Source organism: Mytilus galloprovincialis, chromosome 1, assembly GCF_965363235.1.
Source record: "Mytilus galloprovincialis chromosome 1, xbMytGall1.hap1.1, whole genome shotgun sequence".
Classification (NCBI taxonomy): domain Eukaryota; kingdom Metazoa; phylum Mollusca; class Bivalvia; order Mytilida; family Mytilidae; genus Mytilus; species Mytilus galloprovincialis.
The window spans coordinates 47,008,342-47,022,959 of record NC_134838.1 but is presented as its reverse complement, the minus strand read 5'-3'; the positions used below and the strand labels follow the sequence as shown (position 1 = coordinate 47,022,959).

The 14,618-nt window shown below is 31.6% G+C and overlaps 1 protein-coding gene across 1 annotated transcript in view; it reads left to right on the top strand.

Annotated features, from left to right (window-relative positions):
• Positions 1-14,618, top strand: part of LOC143076071 (inter-alpha-trypsin inhibitor heavy chain H3-like) — a 162,316-nt gene continuing 147,698 nt past the window's right edge. Inside the window, exons 1-7 of the mRNA XM_076251708.1 lie at positions 1-42; positions 1,984-2,141; positions 2,492-2,602; positions 5,524-5,765; positions 6,626-6,792; positions 7,279-7,564; positions 9,002-9,696. Of these exons, the coding sequence (XP_076107823.1) occupies positions 16-42; positions 1,984-2,141; positions 2,492-2,602; positions 5,524-5,765; positions 6,626-6,792; positions 7,279-7,564; positions 9,002-9,696 (1,686 nt within the window). The 5' untranslated portion in view covers positions 1-15. The remainder of the gene's footprint in view (positions 43-1,983; positions 2,142-2,491; positions 2,603-5,523; positions 5,766-6,625; positions 6,793-7,278; positions 7,565-9,001; positions 9,697-14,618) is intronic.

The following is a 14,618-nucleotide window of genomic DNA, read 5'->3' as shown; positions in this document are numbered from 1 at the left end:
ATTTCTTTTTTGATTATGCAGATTGTAAATTCAGAAACACAGGTAAGAAGTTTATTTGTACGGGTGAAAGGTCATGCTTCAAAAAATTAATGTGTCAAGCGGTACGTATTGTGACTGATGCTTTCTCGATATAAAATTCATATTATGCGTAACTAAATACTTTCATATACACGACTTGGTCTGAATTGTCTTAGGGAAATGTGTATTTAAGCTGAGGACAAGAACAAATTATTATAGAAGTCAATGTTTCGGTGTTATTGTGATACTGTAAATTTATATTCTTGACATTAATTTTTGCTAATGTGTTTTGTTCATATTTTTTTTGTGTTTCCTTGGTGACATATTTGTTAATTTTTATCGAAATTAAGATTATAACATAATGTTGACTGTTTTACCCTTATTTTTGACATTATCTACCTATTATGTCTGATTATTTTGTTCACACATTGTTGTCAATATAATGAATTTGTATGCGATTGTCATACTAGTGAGAGGTTTTGCTAGCTACAAAACCAGGTTTGATCCAACATTTTGACCTTAACAAAATGCATGTACCGGGTCTGGAAAAATTGTTTACAAAGACTCACCAGTGACGCTGGAATCCAAAAAATTTAAAAAGGCAAAATTGTTCAACAAAGCAGCGTTTAAACGTTAATCAGGAACCTAATGTCTAAATCGCCCGGATTTAATGCACATAGGTTGTATACCACATCGAAATTGTGCCAAAACTGATCGTTCTTATTTCTGGATAATCATTTTTACATAAAGTTCAGTCTCTTACTTTTTTTTAATCGTAATGTAATTCCTTAACTTTGGAAGAGCAAAGTTTTTAAAAGTTCAATCGTTTACACAGTATTTCGTAATTTTTGTTTTGAATACTTGTATGTTGCATAGTATTACATTCAAATTTGCGTTGCAAAAGTCCATGTTCACTTTGTGAAAAATGTTCTTCTGATGAAAGTTTTACTTTACCGGATGTTTTATTATTCCTTTTCGTTAGTCTATCATTGTCCATTTCGACAAGGCGTTTCCATCGTGTACGTAAAAGTTATATCGTTTTAAAAAGTCGGCTGTAACCATCATTGTTTTGTGTTCATGAAAAACAACTGGTGCAAATCTGTGTCTCCAAACAAGATTATAACATCACAGTTTTGTACAGCTTCTATGGAGTGGTATATATTAAATTCCCAACCACCGGCACAATAGTTAATGACTGGTACGATATACAACTCAAAACAGGTTTCCTGTCTTAAATTCAACGGTCTTAAAACTTTTGTTAATGATTCGGCGTCAACATTCTATCACGGGAATATAATTCCATGATATTTGTTATATGTTCTAGAATATATGTCATGTGAAATGCAGTTTCTGTTACGACTCTAACGATATAATAAATAATACAGCCTATGCTTGAAGTAAACAAAGTAGGAATAACATTTTTTTTACATGTTTTAACAATTACATTTAATTACGTGAATGCGAAAATAATTTCTTCTTCAATATTTAGAATCATAAAATCAAATGAAATATTCGAACTCAACGGATATTAATTTATGTACATCTAAATGAAAACACACATGTTGCATCTACCAAATGAGCAATTATTATATATTCGTCTGGCAGACCGACAAAATTCAATCTCGAACAAACTTTTAATTTTGAAGAGTTTGTTTTTAATTTTGTATTTTTGTTTTTACTACTGTGTAACAAAAACTTGGGGAGGGGACGCACATAACGACATGTCTGTAAGCCTTCGACATAAGTTATCGCTTGGGGTTAATAATACTGTAATTGTTCTTCCTAAAACTAAAATTAAAACAACAGAAGTCAATTTCTCTTCGTTCTGTTATGTAGTTATTTGCAGAATGTCTTGTATGACAGTATCTTTAATTCATTTGACCGTTTCGTTGACGAAAATCGTAAAGACCGCTTTACATAGAAAAATGAATATTCATGCATATGGTATATTATTTTGTTTTTCAGAATCCTAGAATATATTATATGCACATAAAATCTGATGTGAAATTCCGATTTGCAACAACTTTAGTAATCAGCAAAGTTGCCAACAGTGCAAACGCTTCAGTTGAAGCTCATTTTGAAGTCACTCTTCCAAATGCAGCATTTATTACAGAATTTGTTATGTAAGTTTAAAATTTTGATGTTGACAAAAAGTAACGAGGACATTAATGTATCTGTCCGTCACGTGTGTAACCTTTCAGCTTCAGAAACAAAATATTTGAATCACATATTCAATTGTCTGTTAACTTAACAAAAGAATCTTCTACAAAACCTAAAATGTTTCATGGGAACGTTGCAAAACTGATTCATAAGAGCGCAAATTTAATTCGTGTAGACTGCAATTACAATTAATTAATAAATAAAATTGAAAAATCAATAAAATTGAAAAAATGTCACACTACCTTTTTTTACCATCTGAAAATTAGCTATAATCATTTTTAAATATTAATAGATCGTGCTGTAACTTTTTCAGGGAAATTGATGGACAGGTGTATCCCGGAGAAATCAACGAGAAAGCGAAAGCGAAAGAGAAATATGATACAGCAAAGGAGAAGGGTCAAAGTGCCGGACATGTGGCACAAAAGTAAGTACACGCACACAATAAGTTATTAAATGTTTAAATTAAACAGGTCGAGAACTCTAGATTTCCTGACGTCAGTATATATTTGCATAGTAATTTCCCAAACACAAGGCCAATACGGCCTTGAAAAACTGACCAATCGACTCAATGAACTACAATGCATTGTTGGATACTACGAGTTGACTACAACTTGAAAACACGTGGAATTATTGGAAAAACTGTCCACTAATGTAGTGTCTGGGACTCTCAAAATAAATGTTTTTGATCTGCGAATATGTTTATTGTAAAATGTATAACATACTCTTCAATTTGCATGCTCAGATTGAAAAAATATTGTTTACGGGCTTTACGATTCGACTATCTTTTTCGCCTTGTAAAAGTAGTTGAACAGGTTTTTTTCATTGTTATGCATTGTACTTGTGCAATAATTTCATGGCGTGAAACAGTGAAATTTTAGATAAATTGACCACTGTCTAGTATGAACAATTTTTGAGCATTTTTAAACCTGTATATTGTCATTCCAACAACATTTCTGCCTCGAAAAACATGAAAACTGGCACTGATTAAAACATATCTATCTATACTGGATGTGTAAACTATTTTTTATCAGGACCTGAACTAAAAGTAAGAGCATCATAATATTCAGTATGCTAAAAATCAGTGTTTTTAAAACGGGGACGGTAAATAGCTTATAAAAAAAGAAGATGTGGTTTGATTGCCAAAGAGAAACTCTCCAAAAGAAACCAAAATGCCTGACACAGACATTAACAACTATAGGTCAGCGTACTGTCTTCAACAATGAGCATATCCCATTCCCATTCCGCATAGTCAGCTATAAAAAGCCCCGAAATGACAAAGGAAAACAATTCAAACTAGAAAACTAACGGCCTTATTTATTAAAAAAAACCCACTTGAAGAGACCAAAAATGCCTGCAAAACAAAAGGAACAGTTTGAAAGTCCCAAATACTGAAATATGTCTAAAATCAATTATACCTATTTTGTTTACATTGTCAGATAAGAATCTAAAAAGGTCTTGTTCAGTTTTGTTGAAATATGATGGATGATATAGGTTTTGTCCATGTTCTGTACCTTTCAAATACTCAATATGAAAATATTACTTTGTGTTCTACAGACGTCAGTAAATATTTTATACTGAAAAACCGAACTTTCTGAAAGATGTTTGTATACAAAAATAAGGAGATGTGGTATGAGATGAGAATCGGTATGATTGCCAATGGGACAACTATCCATTTAAGCTCAAATGAATTGGATTTAATTAGTGATAGGCATCTGTAATGCCTTCAACGATGAGAAACATCCCGTATACTCGGCTATATTTGGCCCCGATTGATGAACATTCGTTTCTTAAAGACAAGGGAATAAACACATTCTTTTCCTTGATTTAAATTACTTTTTAATCATAAAAGAAGGTACACTATCATAAAATGAATTTTGTGAAAACATAGATGAAGGTAAATCCAGAAAAGCGCTTCGGACGCAAGAAATTACTAAATGTGTTGTTTTCAGTCAATGTTTTAGAAAGTTTAGAGATATCATCAGATATTTGACTAACTCTAAGTCTTCGGCTTTTTACGAACACAAAATTCAAGGATCATATGTTTTTCTTTAACTTTCTACCAGTATGCAAAAGTTGATGCTCTCATGAATATTAGCACCGGCTATTATCGACGACTAACTCTAAACTATTTGTTTGATGAGTAATTGTGTTTTTCACTGTTGTTTCGCTACTGTCTGGTGGACGAATACCTGAAATCTCCGTGTCATCATCAAACATATTAATGGCTGTATATCGGGTAATTCAAACACTTTAAATATTTCTTCGTATAGAAACATTTCTTCGTTAATCTGAGCATGGAACGATTACTTTATATTACGAACTATAAATGTGGATACAAACAATGAAAAACTAAGCGAAATTGGGAATCCCGCATTGCACGAAAAAATGTGTTGTACTTCAGTAAATAACATGCGTGTTTGGTTGATAGTAAACACATCAGTAGTCCATCATGCATTGTTACTCATTTAGTGGATTGGTCAAAAACCCAGGTAAAAATAAATTGCGTAATAAGTATGATAAATCATGCATTTCCATATAAGGTAGTGGTCCCGACCTGTTAAAAGAAACCAATTTTATTTAAAGAATTTTATCCTGATTTTTAAACTTTAAACAGTTAATAATTAGCTTTTATATATATATATATATATATATATATATATATATATATATATATATATATATATATATATATATATATATATATGTAGGATCCTTTACTATAGATAATTTAGCTGATCTGTAACAATAACCTCTTCATGCCTTATATATCTTGTACTGTAGTACGCCGCTAGATTAAAACTGACGTGGAAAGGTAACACATGGCCAGCGAAAGCTCTTTTTTTGAGAGCCCAGGTGGTCGTGTGGTCTAGCGGGACGGCTGCAGTGCAGGCGATTTGGTGTCACGATATCACAGTAGCATGGGTTCGAATCCCGGCGAGGGAAGAACCAAAAATTTGCGAAAGCAAATTTACAGATCTAACATTGTTGGGTTGATGTTTAGACGAGTTGTATATATATATATATATATATATATATAAAAGGAAGATGTCGTATGATTGCCAATGAGACAACTCTCCGTCGGTTAGATTTTCTTTAAAGCGAAAATACTAAAAAATCTAGTTTATGAATGAAACAGAAGAAATTTAGAGCAGGTTATTTTTATTTAATTTATTTAATGGAAACTTTTGTCTTGAACTTAAATAAATGTAGGTAAACAAAACCTGCAAAAATAGCTGCAATTTATGAACTTTCACGATAGATATTTATGTAATATTCGGAGACAATTCCTGTAAATAACATATTGCGCAAGCCATATATTACAAATAACATTTCATTCCATTGCAGACCAAGACATACCAATCGTTTTAGTGTTGATGTAAACGTAGCAGCTGAGAGTATAGTGACCTTTAACCTTACTTACCAAGAATTATTAGAGCGAGTATATGAACAATATGAGCATATAATATATGTAGATCCAGGCCAGATTGTGGAGGATTTCCAAATTGACGTGTATCTTCAGGAGTCAAGAGACATAACTAAAGTCTCAGTGCCACCGTTGCGAAATGATATTATTTCGGGGACTATAGGTAACTATTTCATTGATAGAAAAAAATGGTTAGCAACATTACTATTTACGTCAGTAGTAAGTGTAGAAAGGAATTACAAGGTTATAATTTACACATTAAAAAAGACAATTTAAAGATAAGTGTACTAGAGTTAGTTGGAGTCTTTATGTTTTTGATACTGATCCCATGTTGACGATTGCTTGGTATTATAAACGATTTTTAAGTGTTTACAGAATTAAGAATACGGCCCCCTTTGATGGGCAAACGTTCACACAGTACAACCTCTCATCTGGCTTGTCGCGAATGCATCAACAGATACCTGAGGGCTCCTTAGTTTTTACCTGATGTGCATGATTATTCAGACACAAAAACACAAAAATCGAAAATTAATGACGGTATTTGTGTGCTATAAAGTATAAGTGCTATATCTATTAATTACACCTTAATAGGATAGCAGAATGCGGCCATGGAAGAAAAAAAAAACAATATTTTGTTCCCTTAACATACTGTGTAGTCCCTCAAGATATATGTCGTTCCCACAACAAAAAGATATCCCGTTCCCTCAAGATAATGGTGTTTTTTAGATAAATGGTTTATAAGAATATTATGTACATAATTATGTTAGAAATAGCAAATGACATCATAGTATTATAAGCAGTTAATTATGTTTTCTCAGTATGTCTTTTTAATGGTTGCTTCAAATGTTTGAAAAAATTAACATGAAAGGGAAACAAAAGTTCGTGCAGCGTTATCGCAAACATTGAAAAACCTATCATGAATTGATTTAAAATGTTTCTGGTCGCACTTTGTCTCCCTCATAGTCAATCCCTAACAATAAATCAAATTCAAATTATAATATTGTTTTGTTTTATTTCTAACAGAAGAGAAAAACGCTTTCGCTGTTATTGACCGACCAACATTAAAGTCAGCCACCATTCATTATGCTCCGACCACCGATGACCAGAAACAGATGTCTGACCAGGGAATATCGGGGTTATTTGTTGTTCAGTATGATGTCCAGAGAAAATTTGACGCTGGTGAAGTCATGGTAAATAAGATAAATCTAATTTGTTCTCGGTTGCTTTCAACAAAACATGAAATAGTGTGACCGTATCAGCTTTCAATGTGTTTTTAACATATTCATATTTTTAAAACATTTCAACTATCTAGTCATCAAATCCAAAGGAGCTATTTTGAAAAAACCTAACCGCACCCACCGCTTTGTATCATTTTTTTTTTGTCAATATTTGAAGAAAATGAAGATTAAAGGTTATATATGACTACCATAATGTATAATAATTATTGATAAACAACCCATCGACTTGCCAAACAAACTGTTGAACCATTTAGGTAAATAATTTTTAAGGAAGTTTTGTAAAGTCTCATCTTTTGATTTTACTTAATGATTTTGCTTATGTGTTTGTTTTCTTTCTAAATATGCAAAACTATTTTCATATATTTTAGATAAATGAGTTTTTAAAAACACATCGTACATTCATCACAATAAGCACGTCTTATAATCGTATTTTAACAGGTTGTTGACGGATACTTTGTACACTTCTTTGCACCAGAAGGTTTGGATCCATTACCAAAAGACGTCTTATTCATCTTAGATGTTAGTGGATCTATGTTCGGCACTAAAGTAGCACAACAAAAGAGTGCAATGAATAGCATTTTGAAAGATCTTTTCGAAGGTGATCGTTTCAACATAATGCTTTTCGACGATGACATTAATTTGTGGCAGCAAATATTGATGTCTGCTAACAACAAAAATAAACAGAATGCACTTCAATATGTTGAAAATATGAGAACAGGCGGAGGTAAGTATATTGTAAAGAATTAATGCCAAACAAAGTTTAAAAAACATATTTCTCCATTTTTTTATAGATTTTATATATTATTGGTTATTAGATTTTATTAAACGCGATTTTTAGCATTATAGTGTTATATCGTAACGGTAAGTTTTAAGTCGTGGCAAAAGTCGCAATGCCTGGAGAAAGTAATCGACCTCAGGTAGGAAAACTGACAATCCTAGTCAATTAAGATTGGAGTCGAATGCACCAACCACGTTCGGGATTCAAACTCACAATATCAGTGTTCAAGGCTATTCGACTACTCAGCTGACTTATCTGGCACCGAGGCCCCTTACTATATATGAAAATGTCATTATAAAGTACAACAAATTTAATATGGGAATAACCCTTACGGCATATTGAAAGAAAATAGTGGGATAATCAAAGGCGTAGTAGTTTCTCCTTCTTTAATATTAATAAATGTCAAATATTGTCGACACAATCAATCAATCAGAAAATATTTAAAGACCGAGCATTTGTAAAAACTGAAATTCTGTGTTCTCGACAATATTCTGTGATTATCTTATTTTGAAAAAAGGATACCAAAAGACAATTATTTTACTTCAATAAAAACAAACGGTAAATAAAAATATGTAGGTAAACAAATAAAAAAAAAAGGCGAATCAAAACATGATATACACAAAGTAGTGCAAATATAAAGAAAATCTGGATATAAAAGAATGAGGATATGGTGGATGTTATTTTACTTTTTTTGTTTTAAGAAACAAATGCTTTTTTTTCAATCTTATTGAGGTGTTAAATAGTTGACAGAAGCATATTTTGTATGAAGCGCTTGAGTTATTCTAAAAAAATGTGCACGATCAACACTTTTACAAACCTATCATATTAGTATAAGAAATATTTAAAAATATATTTCTTATTATCACATTTTTTATGACCACGAAAAAAAAGTTTCTATCCAGTTGTTTTCTTTTATTTACATGTGCACTCTTTGTGGAAGCACGTGTGTTTACGAATGTATCATTCCATTTTGATATTAAGGTTAATTTTTTAATGACGCGCGATTGGTTTTTAGCCAATCAAACTAACGGATGCTCGTAAAACATACATATAATGAAATTATTAACCAATCAATACGGAGAAGATACAAAACGTCCAATCAATCAGGCAATACAAAAAGTAAAACGGCGAAAAGGCCAACAACAGTCCACAACCGGGGTGAACCAAGGTACTCAAACTATAAAATAATTTTGCTTACATTTTTGATATATATATTCGGATTGATAATGTGTTTTCCTTTCTAGACTATATGTTTTGATTGCTTTAAAGGTAATGCATATAGAACAAGAAAAGTAAATTGTTTTCCGTAGCTTAATCGTGAGTCATTATGATAGATATATTTGTACACTGTACTTGATGTTTTTCTTTTCCTTTTTTTTGAAGGGACGAATATCAACCATGCTATTTTGTCAGGAATAAAGTTTTTGAATTCTATCCCAAGTAAAGGAACTACGGGAAATCGAAAGAAAATTGTGGTATTTCTTACTGATGGGCTAGGCAGAATCGGCGTTGATGTGGTTCTTAATAACATTGACAGGACAAATATCAAAGGGTTGCCTATTTATAGTCTTGCCTTTGGAAGCAATGCAGATTATGAATTTGTAAAAAAAGTTGCAGTAAAAAATAAAGGCGTTGCTAGGAAGATATTTGAAGATTCTGATGCATCGCTACAGATAAAGGGCTTCTACGATGAAATTTCATCGTCAGCATTACAAAATGTGTCTTTTAAATATCTTGACGAAAACACAGATGTTACTGAAAATGCAACAAAAAGGAACTTTGACTCGTTTTTTAACGGAAAAGAATTAGTTATTGCTGGCAAACTATCCGACGACAACATACAAGTGCTGAATCTATTGGTTACTGGTAATGGGGTGAATGGAAATGTGGAACTGGAGCTTAAGTCGGATATTCAGAGTCGTGATCCGGAATTGACAAAAGCTGGTGACTTTGAGAAAATCACGGAAAGAATATGGGCATATTTGACAATCAAACAACTTCTAGAAGAAGCCATCGGTGAAACTAATGAATTAGAAAAGAAGAATTTAAATGACAGGGCTCTGGCAATGTCTTTGAAGGTAACTGGTAAATAGTTGGTCTATTAAATGACTCTAAAACATGGGAAATAAAATGAAGATAAGTGCTAAATAAATGCCAAAAACATATAAAATGTAAAATACACGTTATGCTATTATCTTTGAAACCGATATAAATAAGGAAAATATGGAATAACAGAAATGTTCAAAATGTTGATATCCACCTAGTGTCTTTTTACATCAAAAACTGTCAGATGACTACTGAAAGAGTTATTTCCCTTACATGACGAGATTTATCTATTTTGTTCATGTTTGTCTATTATCTTGAAAACTATAATACATAGACAGAAACTTAAATACTAGTAGCACAAATTACAAACAAGACAACATCTACAAACAAGGCTTATAACATATATCGTTATTCGATATTGCTCTTTAATGACGATTTTTATTCATCTGGTAGTGTTTTTTTTTTCATATAATTGTTATACTAGATTGACAATTCAAATAACAAAATCTACGAATGAGTCAACATGACCGAAATCGGCAGGCGACTCCTTGTTTGAGTTCTAACCTTTTAATGACGATGTTAGCCGTATTTGGGACAACTTTTTGGAATATTTGGTCCTCAATGCTCTACAACTTTGTACTTGTTTGGCTTTACAACTATTTTGATCTGAGTGTCTTATGTAGACAGAACGCGCGTCTGGGGTACTAAATTATAATCCTAGTACCTTTGATAACTATTTATTAATTGTTGCGTCTTTATCTATTATCTTGAAAACTAAAAAAATAGAAACGTTCCTTAGATAGCAAAAATAATAAATAAGTTAATGTGTGTGTCATTTTTGTCTTTTGTGGAATAGTTGTCTCATTGGCAATCATACCACATCTTCTTTTTTATAAGAAAAGTTCTAAAATAAGTAAAATTTTGCCATACTCGTTAGAAGACTCTTTCTTTATAAGAGTGATTGCCGTGAAGTTGCGATTTTTTTTTTTACCTTTTTTGTGTTGAGGCGAAAAAAAGATGTAGAGCAAATTTTAACAGAAAAAAATTACAAGCAATTATACAAGATCAACAAAAAAAAGTTATTTTTGTCATGAATTCTATTTTAGTTCAAAATGTTGGAGATGCACATATACATACTAGATGAACGCGCATGCTCTTTCTGGATTTTAGTTTTGTTTTTAGCCAAAACGAGTCGATCATTTATCTAAGAGTACAGTTTCTCAACTTTTAAAAGAACTATAATGAAATCTGAAATGTGTTGAAAGTAATAAAAAAAAGCAAAATTCACAGATACAATTCCTGAAATTCAGAGAATTTAATGTTCTCGTATTATATCCGTGATGACGATCACAAAATAGTGTTCAACTGGTCTGTATGTAATAGATCCTACAACAAAAAGCATTACCGACGTTGACAAATGTTTCAATCATACAATTTTTTGACAACTATCGACCTTTTTCAGTACAAGTTCGTTACACCATTGACCTCTATGGTTGTAATAAAGCCAGATGAACGAGATCTCGGTGACTTGGAAGAGAATGAAGATGCAAGACGTATGTTGATTTTATATATGAGGTCTTGATGGGGTTTACAGTATAGAGAATAATGGGTAAAACATACAGAATAAAGGTCCAAAGAATTAGAGAAAAAAAAATTAAATGAGCCTTAAAAAAATGAAGAATCGAGAATAATGAACAAAAATACCGAACTCCGATGTAAATTAAAAAGGGGAGTCCATAATACCTGACAAAACCAAACACTCGATTACAAAGTGCAAAGTCTACAATAAACCATTCAAAAGGCATGGGCGATAATGTATAGCTTCGTTTCGTGTGTATTTTAGTCTAGACGCAATCGAATAATATCGAGTAGACTTCCGATTATATATAACACTAGAACACACCCGTGATATCGCGGGTCCGTGACTGAATTAAAGTATATAACTATGCGTAAGCCTTATTTTAGTATTGATATTGTCATCTGATAAAGTCATGCCGATTATAATAATAATAATACTTTATTCCGAAAGCAATACAGCTTATAGGATACATATACACAATTTTACACCAATATAAGAATTTTACAAGAGATATATAATATATATAAATATAAGGTGTGCATGAAAGAACATATAATACATAATACATAATACAAAATACGAAATACGAGCGGAGAATGATATAATGATATAACACTTAAATAAAGTGAGAACAAAAATATTATTTACTGCAATTAAATTCTAAGTTTTTCTGCAGATTTTAAAAATAAACCTAAGTTATTCAATTCTTTAATATTTCTGACAGATATAAGATATAAGATGCACAGTTTTCTCTGCTTTTAAACACTTTTTGTTTGCACCCGTCGACCTGGAAATTTTTGGTAATATTAATTATTTGGAAAACAAAAGGGCCTGGAATGGAGTATTTTTTTATCGACAGCATTGTCCCATATAAGTTATAAATAACCGCTGTTTTACGTCATGCCGGTTAAAAAATTGAAAACTGTGCCTATACGCCTTATTTTAAGTCCAGATTTTTAGTATTCGTATTGACATCTTAGAAAGTCATACTGATTAAAATACTACAATAGGAAAGAATGTGACAATGATTGAATTTAGTAGTGTCAACTCTGTGATTATGACCCATGTATTATAGCAAAATCCTAAATACACCCGGTTTGGTGGTGCGCCTGTCAGATGCGGAACGTACAGATAAGGTAAAAGGTAACAGGTGAATATACTATTGGTATCGGTATCGGACTCGACCCGGAACTTCTTAATTATTGGCAATATTAATTACGTGGGAAAAAAATGGGCCTGGAGTGGTGTAATTTTTAATCAACACCATTGTACTATATTAGTTATGTATAAACTTGAATTCTTTGATTCATCGTAAAAACGTGATGACGGCTGACAAATTGGACCTCGTAATTTTAGTATTATAGATAAATATAGATTTAGATAGATATAAACACGTGCAATTAAATTTGCATAGGTCTGTTTAATTTCATTTTAAAGATTAAAGATATATGTGGATCAACGTTTTTACCTTATAAGAATGATATTTTGGGGATCGAATCGTGCAATTAAGGGATTTTTTCTAAATTTTTGTGATTTTACTTTTTGTTTCACTTTCAATGTTGACATTCTTTTCCTTTAAATAACTGAGCACGCACCATTCATGCATTATCTATCTCTAACTTAGATGTTTAGTTGAAGTTCACATAAATACTTGCAAGTGAATAATTCGTCGTCAATGCTTCTTAGCTTATTTTGACAAAATAGAACCATACTGGCTGCTAAAAGCGATATATTATTTCACTATAATTTCACTTTCATTAATGATTGAGCAAAAAAAATATCATATTATTAAATTTTTTATATATCTCGTAGCTAGTCCCCTTTAAACACAATAATCAAGAAGTACAAGTTCAAACATAAAACATAGATTTGATAAAGGTAACTTTTGATAGACATGGACCTTGTTTTCACAACTCTTAAGATAACTTTATACAGTCGCAAACTGCTGTCAAACGTTTCAGGTTTCAAAAACTATCTTAGCTTGTTTAGTTTTTATGAATTTGTACATGTATAACCAGGTTATATATTATTGATTTGTGAATATAACTGATCTCTTAAAGTTGAATATAGTTTACAATCTAGAAAAAATATCATCCTCAAGTTTATTTAAAAATTTTCATAACCTTTAATTTAGTCTATGTGTATATTTTGTTTTTGTTTTATCATTTTAACGTCTACTAGAACACACCCGTGATATCGCGGGTCCGTGACTGAATTAAAGTATATAACTATTCGCAAGCCTTATTTTAGTATTATTTTTTTATCTGATAAAGTCATGCCGATAATAAGATACACTGACAGTTTTCTCTGTTTTCAAATCTTTCTGTTTGAACCCGTCGAACTGGAACGTATCAATTATTGGTAATATTAATTATTTGGATAACAAAAGGTCTTGGAATGGAGTAATTTTTAATCGACAGCATTGTCCTATATTAGTTATAAATAAAGTTGAATTATTTGATTCACTGTTTTATGTCATGCCCGCTAACAAATTGAAACCGGTTCCTATATATATACACCTTATTTTTAGTTCAGATTTTTAGTATTCGTATTGTTATCTTAGAAAGTCTTACTGATTAAAATACTACAATAGGTAACAATTTGACAATGATTGAATTCAGTAGTGTCAACCCTGTGATTATGATCCGTGTATATAGCATAATCCTAAATACACCGTTTGGTGGTGCACCTGTTAGATGCGGAACGTACAGATAAGGTAATAGATAACAGGTGAATATACTATTGGTATCGGTATCGGACTCGACCCGGAACTTCTTAATTATTGGCAATATTAATTACGTGGAAAACAAAAGGGCCTGGAGTGGTGTAATTTTTAATCTACACCTTTGTACTATATTAGTTATATATAAGGCTGAATTCTTTGATTCGTCGTTTTTACGTGATGACGGCTGACAAATTGGACCTCGTAATTTTAGTATTATAGATGTTATAGTCAGTCATCTACACCACATTAAGATATAAATTATCTATCTTGTTTTAAAATTTTATTATATCAACAAACTATTTAAACGACTGGAATACATTGGTATAGTCTTTATTGGCTGGTTATAATAACAAAAACATATTTTCCAAAAATGGCGGGTTAAACCTCGTTTAACGGTTATTTAGCCAGTTTAACTTCCCACTTATATGCCAGTTGTGTGTAGTCCATTTCTTTTACAAAATTGTTTGAGCAACAAAAATAACAAAACAAACATAATTCTTTTTTATATATATAAAAATAAGGCCGTGTGATTTCTCATTTGAATTGTTTTACATTGTCATATCGGGGCCTGTTATAGCTGACTATACGGTATGGGCTTTGCTCGTTGTTGAAGACCGTACGGTGACCTATAGTTGTTAATGTCTGTGTCA